At 38.8% G+C, this 22,692-nt stretch overlaps 1 protein-coding gene across 7 annotated transcripts in view; it reads right to left on the minus strand.

Annotated features, from left to right (window-relative positions):
- Positions 1-4,270: 4,270 nt before the first annotated feature.
- Positions 4,271-22,692, minus strand: part of PUS7L (pseudouridine synthase 7 like) — a 42,473-nt gene continuing 24,051 nt past the window's right edge. For 5 of the 7 annotated variants that reach the window (XM_054443967.2, XM_054443964.2, XM_054443969.2 and 2 more), the window contains 2 exons: positions 6,457-6,510; positions 4,271-5,433 (listed from right to left, as the gene is read on the minus strand). In XM_054443967.2, coding sequence (XP_054299942.1) covers positions 5,107-5,433; positions 6,457-6,510 — 381 coding nt within the window. In that variant the 3' untranslated portion in view covers positions 4,271-5,106. Of the gene's footprint in view, positions 5,434-6,456; positions 6,511-19,966; positions 20,046-20,088; positions 21,397-22,692 lie in introns of those variants that run through there. The other 2 variants (XM_063672649.1, XM_054443968.2) reach the window with 2 other exon arrangements.

The following is a 22,692-nucleotide window of genomic DNA, read 5'->3' on the forward strand; positions in this document are numbered from 1 at the left end:
TGGGAAAACTCCAAAATGATTTGGGGATTTCCTGAAGGGATCCCCTTTACTTTATATTTTGGTCTCAGAATCTCAAAAGGTATATTGTCTCTCCCAAGACATGCCCAAATATGCCTATTAAATCTATGGCAAGTAATGTCAAGTTGGTAGAAATGGAAGTTATATTTTAATTTTTAGTTTAGGTTTTTTTTTTGAGGCAGAGCCTCGCTCTGTCACCCAGGCTGGGCAATCTTGGCTCACTGCGACCTCCACCTCCCGGGTTCAAGAGATTCTCCAGCCTCAGCCTCCCAAGTAGGCCAGCTAATTTTTGTATTTTTAGTAGAGACAGGGTTTCAGCATCTTGGCCAGGCTGGTCTTGAACTCCTGACCTCGTGATCCACTCGTCTTGGCCTCCCAAAGTGTTGGGATTACAGGCGTGAGCCACCGCGCCTGGCCTAAATGGAAGTTATTATCCAAAAACTTGTTCTCAGAAGGCAAATGTTAGGTAGATGAAAACAGTACTGATTTAGGAAGCATAATCAAGCTCAACCACATGCTATTTTGTTTGACCTTGATTAGGTTAGTAAACTACTCAGGTATGTTTCCAATCTGCAAAATAAGGGAAGATAATACCTCCACACAGGGTGGGAATATGGATTAAAGTGTGAGATACTGACATAATAGATACTCAGAAAATGTTAGTTAAATCAAAAGTTATATGACTTTCAGATTTTTACAACTCACAAAAAAAATCAAGGTGTTTTAATCTTAATATTAGTAAAAGACCTCAATTTGTTTCACCTAACCGACTCCCAGGCACTACTGCTAGCTCAGCTTCAAACAACCTTGGGAATTAAAACTAATTCAAAAATAGCAAAGAGGGAGGCATCACACTACCTGACGTCAATCTAAACTACAAGGCTATAGTAACCAAAACAGCATGGTACTGGTACAAAAAACAGACACATAGACCAATGGAACAGGTTAGAGAACCCAGAAATAAAGGCCACACACCTACAGCTACTTGATTTTTGTTAAAGTCAACAATAACAAGCAATGGGGAAAGGACTCCCTATTTAATAAATGGTGCTGGGATAACTGGTTAGCCACATCCTGAGGATTGAAACTGGACCCCTTCTTTTTACCATATACAAAAATCAACTTACATTTACGTTGGGTTAACAACGTAAATGTAAAACCTGAAACTATAAAAACCCTAGAAGAAAACCTAGGAAATACCATTCTGGACAAAAGACCTAACAAAGATATCATGACAAAGACTCCAAAAGCAACTGGAACAAAGACAATAATTGACAAGTGAAGGCTGGGCATGGTGGCTCACGCCTGTAATCCTAGCACTTTCTGAGGCTGAGGTGGGTAGATCGCTTGAGGTCAAGAGTTTGAGACCAGCCTGGCCAACATGGTGAAACCCCGTCTCTAATAAAAATACAAAAATTAGCCACCTGTAATCCCAGCTACTTGAGAGGCTGGGGTAGGAGAATGGCTTGAACCCAGGAGGTGGAGGTTGCAGTGAGCCGAGATTGCACCACTGCACTGCAGCCTGGGTAACAGAAGGAAACTCCATCTAATAAAAAAAAAAATTGACAAATGGGACCTAATTAAACTAAATAGCTGCTGCACAGCCAAAGAAACTATCAACAGAGTAAACTGACAATCTACAGAATGGGAGAGAATATTTTCAAAGTATGCATGAACAAAGGTCTGATATCCAGAATATATGAAGAACTTAACAAGCAAAAAATAATCCCATTAAAAATGGAAGAAAGGACATGAACAGATACTTCTCAAAAGAAGACATCCATGAGCCAAAAGCATATGAAAAAGTGCTGAACATCACTAATCATTAGGGAAATGCAAATCAAAACCACAATGAGATACCATCTCACACCAGTCAGAATGGCTACTAAAAAGTCAAAAAATAACAGATGTTGGGGAGGCTGCAGAGAAAAGGGAATGCTATACACTGCTGATGGGAATATAAATTAGTTCAGCCTCTGTGGAAAGCAGTTTGAAGATTTCTCAAAGAACTTAAAGCAGACATACCATTTGACCCAGCAATCCCATTATTGGTTATATACCCAAAGGAATATAAATTGTTCTGCCATAACGACCACGCACGCATATGTTCATTACAGCACTATTGACAATAGCAAAGACGTGGAACCAACCTAGATGCTCATTACAGTGGACTGGATAAAGAAAATATAGTACATATATACCAGATAATACTACACAGTCATAAAAAAGAACAAAATAATGTCTTTCCAGCAACATGGATGTAGCTGGAGGCCATTATTGTAAGCAAATTAATGCAGGAACAGAAAATCAAATACCAAATGTTCTGACTCATAAGTGGGAGCTGAACTTTGAGTACACTTGGACTCTAAGAAGGGAACAATAGGCACCAGGGCCTACTTGAGGGTGGAGGGTGGGAGAAAGATGAGGATAGAAAAACAACCTATCAGGTACTATGCTCATTATCTGGGTGATTAAATAATTTGTATGCCAAACTCCCACAAAATGCAGTTTACCCATGTAACAAACCTGCACATGTACCCCCAAACCTAAAATAAAAGTTGGAAGAAAAAATAAAAATAAAGCAAAACTTTGGAAATGGGGCTATAGAAGGTCAGCAAAGGGTGGGTTTGAGATGTTTGAGTAGGTTAAGTGGGCATTTTGATGACATAGCTTCTCCTTCGGCATGTTTAATTAGCATGTGATGTTTAACGGACATCCTTGCAGTTTAAGATGACACTTTAAAAATAAATTATCTCCTAATAATGACGTGAAGAAAAAAAAAAACTAATCCAAAGATCATGCTTATGAAGGTCTGAAATGCCCCAGCAAAACTGCAAAAACCTAAGTGACTAGTCATCAGTTGGTCCAAAGCATACTATTAATAATAAAAATCCTTAAACAAAAAAAATTTAACATGGCGTCTTATTGGCATATAAAATAATATTCCACATGAATGATATCTCAATACATTTTATGGTGATGAAATAAACTTAGTGATCCTTTATACAGTGCTGAAGTATTTACTAAATAAATAAATAAATGTCTAAAATTATAGTGCCATCTGTAGGCAAAGAAAGTAAAATCAATGATACATTTTCATGCTTTCCTATTTTCTGATTGCTATTCAAAACTTCTAAAAACTAGGATTTAATAATGTATATAACTCATTTTATGATTACATTTATAGGATATGATTTATCATATAAATAAAACATTTTTTCTAAATTTTTTTTAGTACCTAATAGAGCATCACTTCATTCTTAATATAACATTAAAATGATGGCAGTAATCCAAAGAAAATCAATGGTACTACAATATCCAATTTTGTGTATTGAGAATTATTTATTGCCAAAACATATAACAAAAAAAACTTTTTAGTATTAAAAAAAATCCAAATACTCCATCATCTTAACAGGAAGGCATTTTCATTTATTTGCTTTTCTCTTCCAAACTTGCATCTGCAGACACTTATTTAACAATAACTAAGTGCCAGGCACTTTTTAAAACTGCTTTACATATATTAACTTAGAAAATTCTCACAGTAATCCTATGAGGTAGGCAATGTTCACATGCCCATTTTACAGATGTTGAAACTGAAGCCCATGAGTTTAAATAACTTTCCCAAGGCTTCAGTGCTATACGTGGCAGTGCTCGGGTTCAAACTGGGTTAGTTTGTCTCCAATATCTGTGCTTTTAATCACTATGCTAACATGTCTCTTATTTGTGAAAGATGAATTCAGAGTATTATTGCAGTTGTAATATATGTGTTCTACTTTTAGGGGGCAACATTTTCTCATGAAACTAAATTGTTCATTGCTTTTTTAAATAACTACATATTTTACCATCAAGTTGATACATATCATTTTACTTACTTTAGTTACGTAATGCTGGACTTTGAAAACTGTTTTTAGTGTCTTTAATTGTATATGAAAATATTGCAATAAGCAAATTTTGCATTGCATATAGCTTCTCTTCCTTCTTTTGGATTTTATTTCCTTATGCTAACATTTCCCAAAATGGTTAAACTGGCTAAAGTATATATATATCACATTACTGATATATAATGCTCCATACTGCTTTTTAAATTTCATCATTATATCTTCCCAACAATGAAAGAAATGCTCAGATTTTCCTAAATCAATACATGTCTACATGTCAGTCATTCCTCCCCCACCCACCTCCACATTTAACTGATATAAAATGGTGAAGGATGATTTATAATGTGGGATAGTTAAACCAACAAAAACCAAAATTTTCAAATGGGCACAATGTTTTATTCCTCCAGCAATGGAAAATATGGAGATAATCCTATTATTTGTCATTTATGAAGTTGTAATTGTCTTGATTCTATCAGTAACCACACACACAAAAATCAACAACATACTCAAAATCACTAGTAAGTGTCAGAGCTAGAATCTAAGAATGAATCTGTCTGACTCTAACACCTGTTTTAGATAATATGAAAAAATTACGAACGGTCAAGAGGGTCAGCGTATGCCAAGATATAAAAATTGGATGAGAAATTGTATTTCAATCTTCATCAAAGGTTATTTGTCTCACAAAGAGGTAATAACTACTCCGGGGTACCTATCACAAACAGAGGTATAGCATTTCCCTTGTATATTGTTCTGATCAATAATTTCAAAAATAGGAAAGGAGGACAATAATAATTAGCAAAATGCTTCATCTATCTTTCTCTCCAACATTTGCTTCACTGTGACCTAATTTTACCAGTGTTCTAAGCAAGGAGCTGGAGGATATGAATATTCACAACTTTTTTTCTTAAACGTTATCTTGCAGTATTATATATATTCCTAATGGTTTTAAAAGACTGTAACTTTATGACACAGAATAAAGGTCACTGAAATATATAATAGAAAAAAAAAACAGGCTTTGGGGTCACATGACCCCTGACACTTACATGTCCTCTATAAAATTACAGTATCAAATCTTAACTTCTCAGGATGCTGTGAAAATTAAAAGAGATAACAATTATGAAGCTCCTAACACATGGAAGGTGCTTAAGACATTTTAGCCCCCTTTCCTTCAAAGAGTGACATATATATGGTTATACCAAGGGTATCAGTTTTAAACGTCATGCTTCATTATTTCCTTCAGACAAACGGTAGCATAGCATGAAGCATCAAGATCAAAAGAGATCAAAAGAGACAAAGCTGTTTCATCAATGTGGGAACCTTTCATTTTGACATCAATGTCATGATCTTCCATTAGTTGGTATGAGAGATTACGGGGATGTTTCAAAATCTGTCTATAGCAACCTGGTACATTCAGTTTCAGAGTAGGTACTTTAAACCTACATGTCTGTAGTCCATCACTGCTAAGTATGTCATGGTACCACTGCCCTACTTTGTTCTTTGGGTACTGAATATTGTAACCAAGTATTGGAAGAACCACCTGTGAAAGAAAAGAGGGAAAAAATATGAAAATAGCCTTCAAAAAGATACATGATCATATTTTTAATGTACTTTTATGACTGGGACCTGGATTTGTAAAAATAGTCTCAGAATATAAACATTGCAATCAGCCTAAAACATGTTTTAAATAATATGCTATGATATTTTTATGCTGCCAAAGAAAATAGCTAACTAAAATCAAGGACTCACAATAACTAAGGTAACCAACTCAAATCACATATTATTAAACAATCCACTATTTAAGAAGTTTAGGTACATTTAATTAGCTGATAAAGACTTAATCTCTATAAAATAAAGCCTTAATCTCTATAAAATAAAGCATGTACTTTCTGTAACACAAAGAGTAACCTCTACTGCTCAATCACATTACCGGTATTTTGGTGGACAATTTTAAATTTTCTTATTTCTTCCAAAACAAGAAAGCAAACACATAGCAACATATTCAATGCTTATTTTCTTAGCTGCTTGTGAGTAAACACTGCATTTTGTGGGGTATTCTTCCTTTGCTGGTGTCTTCTAGACAGTTTTCTTGAACAGTACCAAAAGGTAGTCAAGAAAGGAAGAAGGTAAAAAAATCAAATATACACAATATGAATGAATTGAAATTCACTATGCTAAGTGAAAGATGCCAGACACAAAAGGCCATATACTGTAGTATTCCATTTATATGACATTATTTCAAAGGCAAAATCACAGTGACAGAAAACCGATCAGGGGTTGCCAGGGGTGAGGGATGGGAATGGGCACAGGAAAATTTGGAGAGGGGAGGAAACTGTTCTTTATGATTGATGTTTGTGGTGTCCACACAGTCCTACATTTATCAAAAATATGTTTATCAAAGCCTATACTATTGTAAACTAAGTGAATTTAATTGTATATAAATTTTACCTTAATTTAAAAGTTGTTTAAAAAAAAAAGAGGAGGGGAACTAGTCAACATTTTGCTTTTTGGGGACAATGTCTACACTTTGATCTAAGTGATAGTAATTTTTAAGCAAATTTACCTGATGTATTGCATACATATTAGCTGATACCTCCTCTTCAGTTACCAGGTGAATCTAGTTTTAAAAAACATGAAAATATTAATGATTCCCAAATGTTCCAAATTTCCCCCACTTTCAATTTTCCCTAACTCTATTATATATAAATCAGTTCCTACACTGAATATACATAAAGCCAAACAAGATCTTATCATAATTTGTTTCTGGAGGAGTATACTACATAAAAATTAGAATGATTCTTCCTGCTTTAACCACTAATCACTGAAGTTGGATAACAGGGAGAAAGGTGGGCTGCTGAAAACTCTGAGGCAATACTTTCACCTCAATCACCAGCAATCTTTTTCTAAATCACAAAGTTTTTCTTTATTAGGCTGAATCAAAAATCTGCTTCTATAGTATCAACCCACTCCACATCCCCACTAATCTCTGTCCCCTGAAAATATAATACTCTATACAGAACTGATGTTTCTTTGGCTGGATGTGGTAGCTCACATCTGTAATTCAGTGCTTTGGGAGAATCGCTTGAGGCCAGGAGTTTGAGACCAGCATGGACAACATACGCAGATGCTGTCTTTATAAAAAAATTTTTTTTTAATTAGCCAGGTGTGGTGGCACATGCCTGTAGTGCTAGCTACATAAGAGACCCAGGCAAGAGGACTGCTTGAGCCCAGGAGCTAAAGACTGCAGTGAAACATGATGGTGCCACTGCACTCCAGCCTGGGTGACAGAGCAAGACTCTGTCTTTAAAATAAAATTGAAAAAAAAAAATTAAAGAACTGGTATTTCTCAGCATTTGTTTCATAGAATGGTAACAGGTGTCGCATACAAGAGGAAAAAAACGTGCATGACAGATGAGCTCTATGAAATGTTGCTCTAGGATATCACAGAATAAGCAGTTCTGCTTTCTTTTATACATGAAGCTCAATCAGAAAGGCAGCTATTCTCTCTCCACAAGGCTTCACAACACTAACAAATTCCTAAAGCATTCATCACATGTTACAGTGACTAAAGTCCCTCTAAATCTACCTTCTTTCCCCACAACTCTCCCTAGTCTTATCAATAATGTTGCTCCTTTTTTGTTTTTAATTTGGGGTTTTTGTTTTGTTTTGTTTTTAAATTTTATTATTATCATACTTTAAGTTTTAGGGTACATGTGCACAAAGTGCAGGTTTGTTACATATGTATACATGTGCCATGTTAGTGTGCTGCACCCATTAACTCATCATTTAGCATTAGGTATATCTACTAATTCTATCCCTCCCCCCTCCCCCCACCCCACAACAGGCCCTGGTGTGTGATGTTCCCCTTCCTGTGTCCATGTGTTCTTATTGTTCAATTCCCACCTATGAGTGAGAACATGCGGTGTTTGTTTTTTTTGTCCTTGCGATAGTTTACTGAGAATGATGATATCCAATTTCATCCATGTCCCAACAAAGGACATGAACTCATCATTTTTTATGGCTGCATAGTATTCCATGGTGTATATGTGCCACATTTTCTTAATCCAGTCTATGATTGTTGGACATTTGGGTTGGTTCCAAGTCTTTGCTATTGTGAATAGCGCCGCAATAAACAAACGCGTGCGGTCTCGAGCCAAGATGGCCAAATAGGAACAACTCAGGTCTACAGCTCCCAGCGTGAGCGATGCAGAAGAACGGTGATTTCTGCATTTCCATCTGAAGTACTGGGTTCATCTCACTAGGGAGTGCCAGACAGTGGGCACAGGACAGTGGGTGCAGCACACCGTGCGTGAGCCAAAGCAGGGTGAGGCATTGCATCACTCGGGAAGTGCAAGGGGTCAGGGAGTTCCCTTTCCTAGTCAAAGAAAGGGGTGACAGACGGCACCTGGAAAATCAGGTCACTCCCACCCCAATACTACGCTTTTCCAACGGGCTTAAAATATGGCACACCAGGAGATTATATCCCGCACCTGGCTTGGAGGGTGCTACGCCCACGGAGTCTCACTGATTGCTAGCACAGCAGTCTGAGATCAAACTGCAAGGTGGCAGTGAGGCTGGGGGAGGGGCACCCACCATTGCCCAGGCTTGCTTAGGTAAACAAAGCAGCCTGGAAGCTCGAATCGGTGGAGCCCACCACAGCTCAAGGAGGCCAGCCTGCCTCTGTAGGCTCCACCTCTGGGGGCAGGGTACAGACAAACAAAAAGACAGCAGTAACCTCTGCAGACTTAAATGTCCCTGTCTGACAGCTTTGAAAAGAGCAGTGGTTCTCCCAGCATGCAGCTGGAGATCTGAGAACGGGCAGACTGCCTCCTCAAGTGGGCCCTGACCCCTAACCTCCGAGGCCTAACTGGGAGGCACCCCCCAGTAGGGACGGACTGACACCTCACACGGCCGAGTACTCCTCTGAGACAAAATTTCCAGAGGAACTATCAGACAGCAGCATTCGCGGTTCACAAGAATCTGCTATTCTGCAGCCACTGCTACTGGTACCCAGGCAAACAGGGTCTGGAGTGGACCTCCAGCAAACTCCAACAGACCTGCAGCTGAGGGTCCTGTCTGTTAGAAGGAAAACTAACAAACAGAAAGGACATCCACACTAAAAACCCATCTGTACGTCACCAACATCAAAGACCAAAGGTAGGTAAAACCACAAAGATGGGGAAAAAACAGAGCAGAAAAACTGGACACTCTAAAAATCAGAGCGCCTCTCCTCCTCCAAAGGAACGCAGCTCCTCACCAGCAACGGAACAAAGCTGGATGGAGAATGACTTTGATGAGTTGAAAGAAGAAGGCTTCAGAAGATCAAACTACTCTGAGCTAAAGAAGGAAGTTCGAACCAATGGCAAAGAAGTTAAAAACCTTCTTTGGTTTTTAACTAAACCAGACCTTCTTCGGTTTTAACTAAAAAAATTAGACAAATGGCTAACTAGAATAACCAATGCAGAGAAGTTGTTAAAGGACCTGATGGAGCTTAAAACCATGGCACGAGAACTACGAGACGAATGCACAAACCTCAGAAGCCGATGCGATCAACTGGAAGAAAGGGTATCAGTGACGGAAGACAAAATGAATGAAATGAAGCAAGAAGAGAAGTTTAGAGAAAAAAGAATAAAAAGAAATGATCAAAGCTTCCAAGAAATATGGGACTATGTGAAAAGACCAAATCTACGTCTGATTGGTGTACCTGAAAGTGACGGGGAGAATGGAACCAAGTTGGAAAACACTCTGCGGGATATTATCCAGGAGAACTTCCCCAATCTAGCAAGGCAGGCCAACATTCAGATTCAGGAAATACAGAGAATGCCACAAAGATACTCCTTGAGAAGAGCAACTCCAAGACACATAATTGTCAGATTCACCAAAGTTGAAACGAAGGAAAAAATGTGAAGGGCAGCCAGAGAGAAAGGTCGGGTTACCCTCAAAGGGAAGCCCATCAGACTAACAGTGGATCTCTCAGCAGAAACCCTACAAGCCAGAAGAGAGTGGGGGCCAATACTCAACATGCTTAAAGAAAAGAATTTTCAACCCAGAATTTCATATCCAGCCAAACTAAGCTTCATAAGTGAAGGAGAAATAAAATACTTTACAGACAAGCAAATGCTGAGAGATTTTGTCACCACCAGGCCTGCCCTAAAAGAGCTCCTAAAGGAAGCACTAAACATGAAAAGGAACAAACAGTACCAGCCACTGCAAAATCATGCCAAATTGTAAAGACCATCGAGGCTAGGAAGAAACTGCATCAACTAACGAGCAAAATAACCAGCTAACATCATAATGACAGGATCACATTCACACATAACAATATTAACTTTAAATGTAAATGGACTAAATGCTCCAATTAAAAGACACAGACTGACAAATTGGATAAAGAGTCAAGACCCATCAGTGTGCTGTATTCAGAAAACCCATCTCACATGCAGAGACACACAGGCTCAAAATAAAAGGATGGAGGAAGATCTACCAAGCAAATGGAAAACAAAAAAAGGCAGGGGTTGCAATCCTAGTCTCTGATAAAACAGACTTTAAACCAACAAAGATCAAAAGAGACAAAGAAGGCCATTACATAATGGTAAAGGGATCAATTCAACAAGAAGAGCTAACTATCCTAAATATATATGGACCCAATACAGGAGCACCCAGATTCATAAAGCAAGTCCTGAGTGACCTACAAAGAGACTTAGACTCCCACACAATAATAATGGGAGACTTTAACACCCCACTGTCAACATTAGACAGATGAATGAGACAGAAAGTTAACAAGGATACTCAGGAATTGAACTCACCTCTGCACCAAGCGGACCTAATAGACATCTACAGAACTCTCCACCCCAAATCAACAGAATATACATTTTTTTCAGCACCATACCACACCTATTCCAAAACTGACCACATAGTTGGAAGCAAAGCACTCCTCAGCAAATGTAAAAGATCAGAAATTATAACAAACTGTCTCTCAGACCACAGTGCAATCAAACTAGAACTCAGGATTAAGAATCTCACTCAAAACCGCTCAACTACATGGAAACTGAACAACCTGCTCCTGAATGACTACTGGGTACATAACGAAATGAAGGCAGAAATAAAGATGTTCTTTGAAACCAATGAGAAAAAAGACACAACATACCAGAATCTCTGGGACACATTCAAAGCAGTGTGTAGAGGGAAATTTATAGCACGAAATGCCCACAAGAGAAAGCAGGAAAGATCCAAAATTGACACCCTAACATCACAATTAAAAGAACTACAAAAGCAAGAGCAAACACATTCAAAAGATAGCAGAGGCAAGAAATAACTCAGATGAGAGCAGAACTGAAGGAAATAGAGACACAAAAAACCCTTCAAAAAATTAATGAATCTAGGAGCTGGTTTTTTGAAAGGATCAACAAAATTGATAGACCGCTAGCAAGACTAATAAAGAACAAAAGAGAGAAGAATCAAAGGGACGCAATAAAAAATGATAAAGGGGATATCACCACCAATTCCACAGAAATACAAACTACCATCAGAGAATACTACAAACACTTCTACGCAAATAAACTAGAAAATCTAGAAAAAATGGATAAATTACTCGACACCCTCCCAAGAGTAAACCAGGAAGAAGTTGTATCTCTGAATAGACCAATAACAGGCTCTGAAATTGTGGCAATAATCAATAGCTTACCAACCAAAAAGAGTTCAGGACCAGATGGATTCACCGCTGAATTCTACCAGAGGTACAAGGAAGAGCTGGTACCATTCCTTCTGAAACTATTCATATCAATAGAAAAAGAGGGAATCCTCCCTAACTCATTTTATGAGGCCAGCATCATCCTCATACCAAAGCCTGGCAAAGACACAACAAAAAAAGAGAATTTTAGACCAATATCCTTGAAGAACATTGATGCAAAAATCCTCAATAAAATACTGGCAAACCGAATCCAGCAGCACATCAAAAAGCTTATCCACCATGATCAAGTGGGCTTCATCCCTGGGATGCAAGGCTGGTTCAACATACAAAAATCAATAAATGTAATCCAGCATATAAACAGAACCAAAGACAAAAACCACACGATTATCTCAATAGATGCAGAAAAGGCCTTTGACAAAATTCAACAACCCTTCATGCTAAAAACTGTCAATAAATTAGGTATTGATGGGATGTATCTCAAAATAGTAAGAGTTATCTATGACAAACCCACAGCCAATATCATACTGAATGGGCCAAAACTGGAAGCACTCCCTTTGAAAACTGGCACAAGACAGGAATGCCCTCTCTCACCACTCCTATTCAATATAGTCTTGGAAGTTCTGGCCAGGGCAATCAGGCAGGAGAAGGAAATAAAGGGTATTCAATTAGGAAAAGAGGAAGTCAAATTGTCCCTGTTTGCAGATGACATGATTGTATATCTAGAAAACCCAATCATCTCAGCCCAAAATCTCCTTAAGCTGATAAGCAACTTCAGCAAAATCTCAGGATACAAAATCAATGTGCAAAAATCAGAAGCACTCTTATACACCAATAACAGACAAACAGAGAGCCAAATCATGAGTGAACTCCCATTCACAATTGCTTCAAAGAGAATAAAATACCTAGGAATCCAACTTACAAGGGATGTGAAGGACCTCTTCAAGGAGAACTACAAACCACTGCTCAAGGAAATAAAAGAGGATACAAACAAATGGAAGAACATTCCATGCTCATGCGTAGGAAGAATCAATACCGTGAAAATGGTCATACTGCCCAAGGTAATTTATAGATTCAATGCCATCCCCATCAAGCTACCAATGACTTTCTTCACAGAATTGAAAAAAACTACTTTAAAGTTCATATGGAACCAAAAAAGAGCCAGCATCGCCAAGTCAATCCTAAGACAAAAGAACAACGCTGGAGGCATCATGCTACCTGATTTCAAACTATACTACAAGGCTACAGTAACCAAAACAGCATGGTACTGGTACCAAAACAGAGACATAGACCAAGGAAACAGAATAGAGCCCTCAGAAATAACGCCACATATCTATAGCTATCTGATCTTTGACAAACCTCAGAAAAACAAGCAATGGGGAAAGGATTCCCTATGTACTAAATGGTGCTGGGAAAACTGGCTAGCCATATGTAGAAAGCTGAAACTGGATCCCTTCCTTACACCTTATACAAAAATTAATTCAAGATGGATTAAAGACTTACAAGTTAGACCTAAAAATATAAAAACCCTAGAAGAAAACCTAGGCAATACCATTCAGGACATAGGCACGGGCAAGGACTTCATGTCTAAAACACCAAAAGCAATGGCAACAAAAGCCAAAATTGACAAATGGGATCTAATTAGACTAAAGAGCTTCCGCACAGCAAAAGAAACTACCATCAGAGTGAACAGGCAACCTACAAAATGGGAGAAAATTATCGCAGCCTACTCATCTGACAAAGGGCTAATATCCAGAATCTAAAACGAACTCAAACAAATTTACAAGAAAAAAACAAACAACCCCATCAAAAAGTGGGCAAAGGACATGAACAGACACTTCTCAAAAGAAGACATTTATGCAGCCAAAAAACACATGAAAAAATGCTCACCATCACTGGCCATCAGAGAAATGCAAATCAAAACCACAATGAGATATCATCTCACACCAATTAGAATGGCAATCATTAAAAAGTCAGGAAACAACAGGTGCTGGAGAGGATGTGGAGAAATAGGAACACTTTTACACTGTTGGTGGGACTGTAAACTAGTTCAACCCTTGTGGAAGTCAGTGTGGCGATTCCTCAGGGATCTAGAACTAGAAATACCATTTGACCCAGCCATCCAATTACTGGGTATATACCCAGAGGAATACAAATCATGCTGCTATAAGGACACATGCACACGTATGTTTATTGTCGCACTATTCACAATAGCAAAGACTTGGAACCAACCCAAATGTCCAACAATGATAGACTGGATTAAGAAAATGTGGCACATATACACCATGGAATACTATGCAGCCATAAAAAATGATGAGTTCATGTTCTTTGTAGGGACATGGATGAAATTGGAAATCATCATTCTCAGTAAAGTATCGCAAGAACAAAAAACCAAACACCGCATATTCTCACTCATAGGTGGGAATTGAACAATGAGAACACATGGACACAGGAAGGGGAACATCACACTCTCGTGACTGTTGTGAGGTGGGGGGAGGGGGTAGGGATAGCTTTAGCAGATATACCTAATGCTAAATGACGAGTTAATGGGTGCACCACAGCAGCATGGCACATGTATACATATGTAACTAACCTGCACATTGTGCACATGTACCCTAAAACTTGAAGTATATTAATAATAAACAAACCAAAAAAAAACGTGTGCATGTGTCTTTATAGCAGCATGATTTATAATCCTTTGGGTATATACCCAGTAATGGGATGGTTGGGTCAAATGGTATTTCTAGTTCTAGATCCCTGAGGAATCGCCACACTGACTTCCACAATAGTTGAACTAGTTTACAGTCCCATCAACACTGTAAAAGTGTTCCTGTTTCTCCACATCCTCTCCAGCACCTGTTGTTTCCTGACTTTTTAATGATTGCCATTCTAACTGGTGTGAGATGGTATCTCATTGTGGTTTTGATTTGCATTTCTCTGATGGCCAGTGATGATGAGCATTTTTTCATGTGTTTTCTGGCCGCATAAATGTCTTCTTTTGAGAAGTGTCTGTTTCTATCCTTCGCCCACTTGTAGATGGGGTTGTTTGTTTTTTTCTTGTAAATTTGTTGGAGTTCATTGTAGATTCTGGATATTAGCCCTTTGTCAGTTGAGTAGGTTGCAAAAATTTTCTCCCATTTTGTAGGTTGCCTGTTCACTCTGATGGTAGTTTCTTTTGCTGTGCAGAAGCTCTTTAGTTTAATTAGATCTCATTTGTCAATTTTGGCTTTTGTTGCCATTGCTTTTGGTGTTTTAGACATGAAGTCCTTGCCCATGCCAGTGTCCTGAATGGTATTGCCCAGGTTTTCTTCTAGGGTTTTTACAGTATTAGGTCTAACATGTAAGTCTTTAATCCATCTTGAATTAATTTTTGTATAAGGGGTAAGGAAGGGATCCAGTTTCAGCTTTCTACATATGGCTAGCCGGTTTTCCCAGCACCATTTACTAAATAGGGAATCCTTTCCCCATTGCTTGTTTTTCTCGGGTTTGTCAAAGATCAGATAGTTGTAGATATGCGGCATTATTTCTGAGGGCTCTGTTCTGTTCCGTTGGTCTATGTCTCTGTTTTGGTACCAGTACCATGCTGTTTTGGTTACTGTAGCCTTGTAGTATAGTTTGAAGTCAGGTAGCGTGATGCCTCCAGCTTTATTCTTTTGCCTTAGGATTGACTTGGCGATGCTGGCTCTTTTTTGGTTCCATATGAACTTTAAAGTAGTTTTTTCCAATTCTGTGAAGAAAGTCATTGGTAGCTTGATGGGGATGGCATTGAATCTATAAATTACCTTGCACAGTATGGCCATTTTCATGATATTGATTCTTCCTACCCATGAGCATGGAATGTTCTTCCATTTGTTTGTATCCTCTTTTATTTCCTTGAGCAGTGGTTTGTAGTTCTCCTTGAAGAGGTCCTTCACATCCCTTGTAAGTTGGATTCCTAGGTATTTTATTCTCTTTGAAGCAATTGTGAATGGGAGTTCACTCATGATTTGGCTCTCTGTTTGTCTTTTATTGGTGTATAAGAATGCTTGTGATTTTTGTACGTTGATTTTGTATCCTGAGACTTTGCTGAAGTTGCTTATCAGCTTAAGGAGATTTTGGGCTGAGACAATGGGGTTTTCTAGATATACCATCATGTCATCTGCAAACAGGGACAATTTGACTTCCTCTTTTCCTAATTGAATACCCTTTATTTCCTTCTCCTGCCTGATTGCCCTGGCCAGAACTTCCAAGACTATGTTGAATAGGAGTGGTGAGAGAGGGCATTCCTGTCTTGTGCCAGTTTTCAAAGGGAATGCTTCCAGTTTTGGCCCATTCAGTATGATATTGGCTGTGGGTTTGTCATAGATAACTCTTACTATTTTGAGATACATCCCATCAATACCTAATTTATTGAGAATTTTTAGCATAAAGGGTTGTTGAATTTTGTCAAAGGCCTTTTCTGCATCTATTGAGATAATCGTGTGGTTCTGGTCTTTGGTTCTGTTTATATGCTGGATTACATTTATTGATTTTTGTATGTTGAACCAGCCTTGCATCCCAGGGATGAAGCCCACTTGATCATGGTGGATAAGCTTTTTGATGTGCTGCTGGATTCAGTTTGCCAGTATTTTATTGAGGATTTTTGCATCAATGTTCTTCAAGGATATTGGTCTAAAATTCTCTTTTTTTGTTGTGTCTTTGCCAGGCTTTGGTATGAGGATGATGCTGGCCTCATAAAATGAGTTAGGGAGGATTCTCTCTTTTTCTATTGATTGGAATAGTTTCAGAAGGAATGGTACCAGCTCTTCCTTGTACCTCTGGTAGAATTCGGCTGTGAATTCATCTGGTCTTGGACTTTTTTTGGTTGGTAAGGTATTAATTATTGCCTCAATTTCAGAGCCTGTTATTGGTCTATTCAGAGATACAACTTCTTCCTGGTTTACTCTTGGAAGGGTGTATGTGTCTAGGAATTTATCCATTTCTTCTATATTTTCTAGTTTATTTGCGTAGAGGTGTTTATAGTATTCTCTGATGGTAGTTTGTATTTCTGTGGGATAGATGGTGATATCCCCTTTGTCATTTTTTATTGCATCTATTTGATTCTTCTCTCTTTTCTTCTTTAGTAGTCTTGCTAGCGATCAATTTTGTTGATCTTTTCAAAAAACCAGCTCCTAGATTCATTGATTTTTTGAAGGGTTTTTTGTGTCTCTATTTCCTTCAGTTCTGCTTTGATCTTAGTTATTTCTTGCCTTCTGCTAGATTTTGAATGTGTTTGCTCTTGCTTTTGTAGTTCTTTTAATTGTGATGTTAGGGTGTCAATTTTGGATCTTTCCTGCTTTCTCTTGTGGGCATTTCGTGCTATAAATTTCCCTCTACACACTGCTTTGAATGTGTCCCAGAGATTCTGGTATGTTGTGTCTTTTTTCTCATTGGTTTCAAAGAACATCTTTATTTCTGCCTTCATTTCGTTATGTACCCAGTAGTCATTCAGGAGCAGGTTGTTCAGTTTCCATGTAGTTGAGCGGTTTTGAGTGAGATTCTTAATCCTGAGTTCTAGTTTGATTGCACTGTGGTCTGAGAGACAGTTTGTGATAATTTCTGTTCTTTTACATTTGCTGAGGAGTGCTTTACTTCCAACTATGTGGTCAGTTTTGGAATAGGTGTGGTGTGGTGCTGAAAAAAATGTATATTCTGTTGATTTGGGGTGGAGAGTTCTGTAGATGTCTATTAGGTCTGCTTGGTGTAGAGCTGAGTTCAATTCCTGGGTATCCTTGTTAACTTTCTGTCTCATTCACCTGTCTAATGTTGACAGTGGGGTGTTAAAGTCTACCATTATTATTGTGTGGGAGTCTAAGTCTCTTTGTAGGTCACTCAGGACTTGCTTTATGAATCTGGGTGCTCCTGTATTGGGTCCATATATATTTAGGATAGTTAGCTCTTCTTGTTGGATTGATCCCTTTACCATTATGTAATGGCCTTCTTTGTCTCTTTTGATCTTTGTTGGTTTAAAGTCTGTTTTATCAGAGGCTAGGATTGCAACCCCTGCCTTTTTTTGTTTTCCATTTGCTTGGTAGATCTTCCTCCATCCCTTTATTTTGAGCCTATGTGTGTCTCTGCACGTGAGATGGGTTTCCTGAATACAGCACACTGATGGGTCTTGACTCTTTATCCAATTTGCCAGTCTGTGTCTTTTAATTGGAGCATTTAGCCCATTTACATTTAAGGTTAATATTGTTATGTGTGAATGTGATCCTGTCATTATGATGTTAGTTGGTTATTTTGCTCGTTAGTTGATGCAGTTTCTTCCTAGCCTCGATGGTCTTTACAATTTGGCATGTTTTTGCAGTGGCTGGTACCGGTTGTTCCTTTTCATGTTTAGTGCTTCCTTTAGGAGCTCTTTTAGGGCAGGCCTGGTGGTGACAAAATCTCTCAGCATTTGCTTGTCTGTAAAGTATTTTATTTCTCCTTCCCTTAAGAAGCTTAGTTTGGCTGGATATGAAGTTCTGGGTTGAAAATTCTTTTCTTTAAGCATGTTGAATATTGGCCCCCACTCTCATCTGGCTTGTAGAGTTTCTGCCGAGAGATCAGCTGTTATTCTGATGGGCTTCCCTTTGTGGGTAACCTGACCTTTCTCTCTGGCTGCCCTTCACATTTTTTCCTTCATTTCAACTTTGGTGAATCTGACAATTATGTGTCTTAGAGTTGCTCTTCTTGAGGAATATCTGTGTGGCATTCTCTGTATTTCCTGAATCTGAATGTTGGCCTGCCTTGCTAGATTGGGGAAGTTCTCCTGGATAATATCCCGCAGAGTGTTTTCCAACTTGGTTCCATTCTCCCCGTCACTTTCAGGTACACCAATCAGACGTAGATTTGGTCTTTTCACATAGTCCCATATTTCTTGGATGCTTTGATCATTTCTTTTTATTCTTTTTTCTCTAAACTTCTCTTCTTGCTTCATTTCATTCATTTTGTCTTCCGTCACTGATACCCTTTCTTCCAGTTGATCGCATCGGCTTCTGAGGTTTGTGCATTCGTCTCGTAGTTCTCGTGCCATGGTTTTCAGCTCCATCAGGTCCTTTAACAACTTCTCTGCATTGGTTATTCTAGTTAGCCATTTGTCTAATTTTTTTAGTTAAAACCGAAGAAGGTCTGGTTTAGTTAAAAACCAAAGAAGGTTTTTAACTTCTTTGCCATTGGTTCGAACTTCCTTCTTTAGCTCAGAGTAGTTTGATCTTCTGAAGCCTTCTTCTTTCAACTCATCAAAGTCATTCTCCATCCAGCTTTGTTCCGTTGCTGGTGAGGAGCTGCGTTCCTTTGGAGGAGGAGAGGCGCTCTGATTTTTAGAGTGTCCAGTTTTTCTGCTCTGTTTTTTCCCCATCTTTGTGGTTTTACCTACCTTTGGTCTTTGATGATGGTGACATACAGATGGGTTTTTGGTGTGGATGTCCTTTCTGTTTGTTAGTTTTCCTTCTAACAGACAGGACCCTCAGCTGCAGGTCTGTTGGAGTTTGCTGGAGGTCCACTCCAGACCCTGTTTGCCTGGGTATCAGCAGCGGTGGCTGCAGAACAGCAGATATTGGTGAACTGCAAATGCTGCTGTCTGATAGTTCCTCTGGAAGTTTTGCCTCAGAGGAGTACCCGGCCGTGTGAGGTGTCAGTCTGCCCCTACTGGGGGATGCCTCCCAGTTAGGCTACTCGGGGGTCAGGTATCCACTTGAGGACGCAGTCTGCTGATTCTCAGATCTCAAGCTGTGTGCTGGGAGAGCCACTGCCCTCTTCAAAGCTGTCAGACAGGGACATTTAAGTCTGCAGAGGTTACTGCTGTCTTTTTGTTTGTCTGTGCCCTGCCCCCAGAGGTGGAACCTACAGAGGCAGGCTGGCCTCCTTGACCTGTGGTGGGCTTCACCCAGTTTAAGCTTCCCAGCCACTCTGTTTACCTACTCAAGCCTGGGCAATGGTGGGCGCCCCTCCCCAAGCCTCGCTGCCACCTTGCAGTTTGATCTCAGACTGCTGTGGTAGCAATGAGCGAGGCTCTGTGGGTGTAGGACCCTCTGAGCCAGGTGTGGGATATAATCTCCTGGTGTGCCATTTGTTGAGCCCATTGGAAAAGTGCAGTATTAGGGTGGGAGTGACCTGATTTTCCCGGTGCCATCTGTCACCCCTTTCTTTGACTAGGAAAGGGAATTCCCTGACCCCTTGCACTTCCTGGGTGAGGTGATGACTCATCCTGCTTTGGCTCACGCACGGTGCGCTGCACCCACTGTCCTGCACCCAATGTCTGGCACTCCCCAGTGAGATGAACCCGGTACCTCAGTGGGAAATGCAGAAATTACCTGTCTTCTGCATCGCTCATGCTGGGAGCTGCAGACTGGAGCTGTTCCTATTTGGTCATCTTGGCTCCACTCTTAATTTGGGGTTTTTTCGTTTACTGGTAACTAACCTCTTTCAATGACTGCCCTCAGAAACAGATACAAAGCTCCAGATGTGATCTGATCAAAATACAAGAGACAGACTACATGGAATTATGATCTCTCTTGCATCATGATTTCTAGCCTTTTCTCTTTCACAGAGTCAGAAATATACCTACATACTGTGATTTAAGTAATTTATGAAAACATTGAATAAACATGGTCAGGTATAAAACACCATGCTTTGTCTTTAGAGAATTCCCTCCAGGTTGATATCCAGCAATTCATGAACAAACATGCTTCCCTTGTATGGCTGCTCCCCAACTATAAATTCACCTGTTTTTAATTGTCTAACTCACATTTCTCCATCTTTCCCACACACACACAAAAAAAGAAAAGTTACCAAGTGATTTGAAATGTAGATACATCTGTTAGTCTAGTAATCCTATCAAAATGAGGAATCAGATTAGTTTTCTATAATTTTTAATTGTAGATGCATATTACATGCCCCATACACCATTTATTATGAATTTTATTCTTTTTCCTTTTCATATTTTATATTTTGGGCCTCTAAGTCCTGCCTTTTCTTTCCTCAGTGCTAACTAATAAAATAAGTGATCGATCTCAAAATATATAGAAACATTGTTTTTGCTGCTCATAAAAGGAAATTCTGCAAAATATGTAGGAGAAAATGTTTTCTCTTCTCCTATAGCTCCAAAAAGAAAGCAGCTAAAATTCCAATCACAAAACTATCCTTGTAAATGTTATTCTGAATGAAGAAGTCTTATAAAACTCATGCATTTCAAAAATTGTTGCTGTATCTTGTCAAAGTAATCTTTAACTTCCAAAAATCTGAATTAGAAATGGATGACCTACTAATTAGTGTGATTTCCAATATTTAAATGGACATGTTTCCTGGGAGGTGTTAAGAAATGATAATGATTTTTTATTATTTATCAAAAGGGGATCATTGACATATTTCTTCTCCCCCACATGAGGTAAAATAAAACTTATAATGCTACTAGATTTCTTTTCACACAGAGTTTGAGTCTGTATCTCAATTAAATTACCATTCTTATTAACATATGCTGCCTCCTAGTGACCATTTTCTTATCATTTCTTTCCTATTAGGTTGGAGCAAAAGTAATTGCAGTTTTTGCCTATTCATCCATTTAATGAAACAGTGAAGCTGACATCTGATGTTCTGGCTTATGCAATCCTTACTCCCTCTTTTCAAGTAGCGGCACTCTCATTTTCCAGGGGACCTCTCCCAGGCACCAGATGTGGGTTAGGGTCCCAGGAAGGAGCCCCAGGAATGCAGGTTTAATCAATCACATACTGCAGCTCACACTTTCTGGTTTGGTTCTGTACATATGATCCAGGCCACGACATTCCTAGCCACTGAGACTCAATTACACAGCTTTTGTTGACACTGTTGGGAAAGAAAAATCATTTTTCTGCAGAGAAGCAAGTCTAGAGTGGTGAGAAATAAGCCTAGAGTCATTAATAACCATCTTGTCACCAAAGGTGTAAGCTAGACTGGGAATGGGTCTAACAGAGAAAAGCAGACCTGAATGATGAAAAAAAGGAGATTGTTTAGGACACTTGTGTCCCAAATACAGCTGCGCCTGAATCAATCATGGGCTTTCAGTTATGAGGGCCAATAAATTCCCGTGTTTCTTTAAATTACTGTGGGTTTGAGGTGGGTTTCTATTACTTAAAACCAAAAAACCTTAATTAATATGTCAAGAATTCTGACATTAATTTAGATAAAGTTTCCTTTATGTAGAGTTCAGAGTCTGTTTTACCTCTATTTTTGAAAAACTGGACCATGTTCTAGTTCTCACTACAGACTACTTCTCTATACTCCATGATTTTTCTGGTAGAGACCAAACAGGGCTAGGAGTTAGGCAGCTGGGTCTTTTTAATTCCACTACCTGTGTGACTCTGAATCTGTCTACTCTCCAATCTTGGACCCAATTTTCATTTCTATAAAATGGGAATTAAAAAAGAGTGTCTCTAAAATCCTTTTCTTCTCTAAAATTGAATGATTTTATTATGTTACATATGAAAGTGTTATTCAAATTTTCACTAATTTTTAAAATTTTTGAGACTGACTTATGATAAAGTTAGAGAATAATAATTTGTTCTTTTTGCATTACAGTACTATCAAATGAATTTCCTTGCATGATTTATGGAACACAGTTTCATTAGTTCAAACTGACAGAGATAAAAATAACTGGATGGCTGGGTGCAGTGGCTCATGCCTGTAATCCCAGCACTTTGGGAGGCCAAGGCGGGCGGATCACGAGGTCAGGAGATCGAGACCATCCTGCCTAACACAGTGAAACCCAGTCTCTACTAAAAATACAAAAAAATTAGCCAGGCCTGGTGGCAGGCATCTGTAGTCCCAGCTACTTGGGAGGCTGAGGCAGGAGCATGGCGTGAACCCGGGAGGCAGAGCTTGCAGTGAGCCAAGATTGTGCCACTGCACTCCAGCCTGGGTGGCAGAGCGAGACTCTGTCTCAAAAAATAATAATAATAATAACAATAAATAAATAAATAAAAATGAATAAATAAATAAACTGGACAAGGAGGAAATGGAAGCACCAAACTTTATAATATAAACTATATTATAACTTCACTAATATAAATGTCTCTAAGACATTGTTAAGAGGAAATTATGAATCATATTTAGATAAAATCACATTTCTATAAAAGAAATACA

The sequence above is a fragment of the Pongo pygmaeus genome, chromosome 10 (genome assembly GCF_028885625.2).
Source record: "Pongo pygmaeus isolate AG05252 chromosome 10, NHGRI_mPonPyg2-v2.0_pri, whole genome shotgun sequence".
Classification (NCBI taxonomy): domain Eukaryota; kingdom Metazoa; phylum Chordata; class Mammalia; order Primates; family Hominidae; genus Pongo; species Pongo pygmaeus.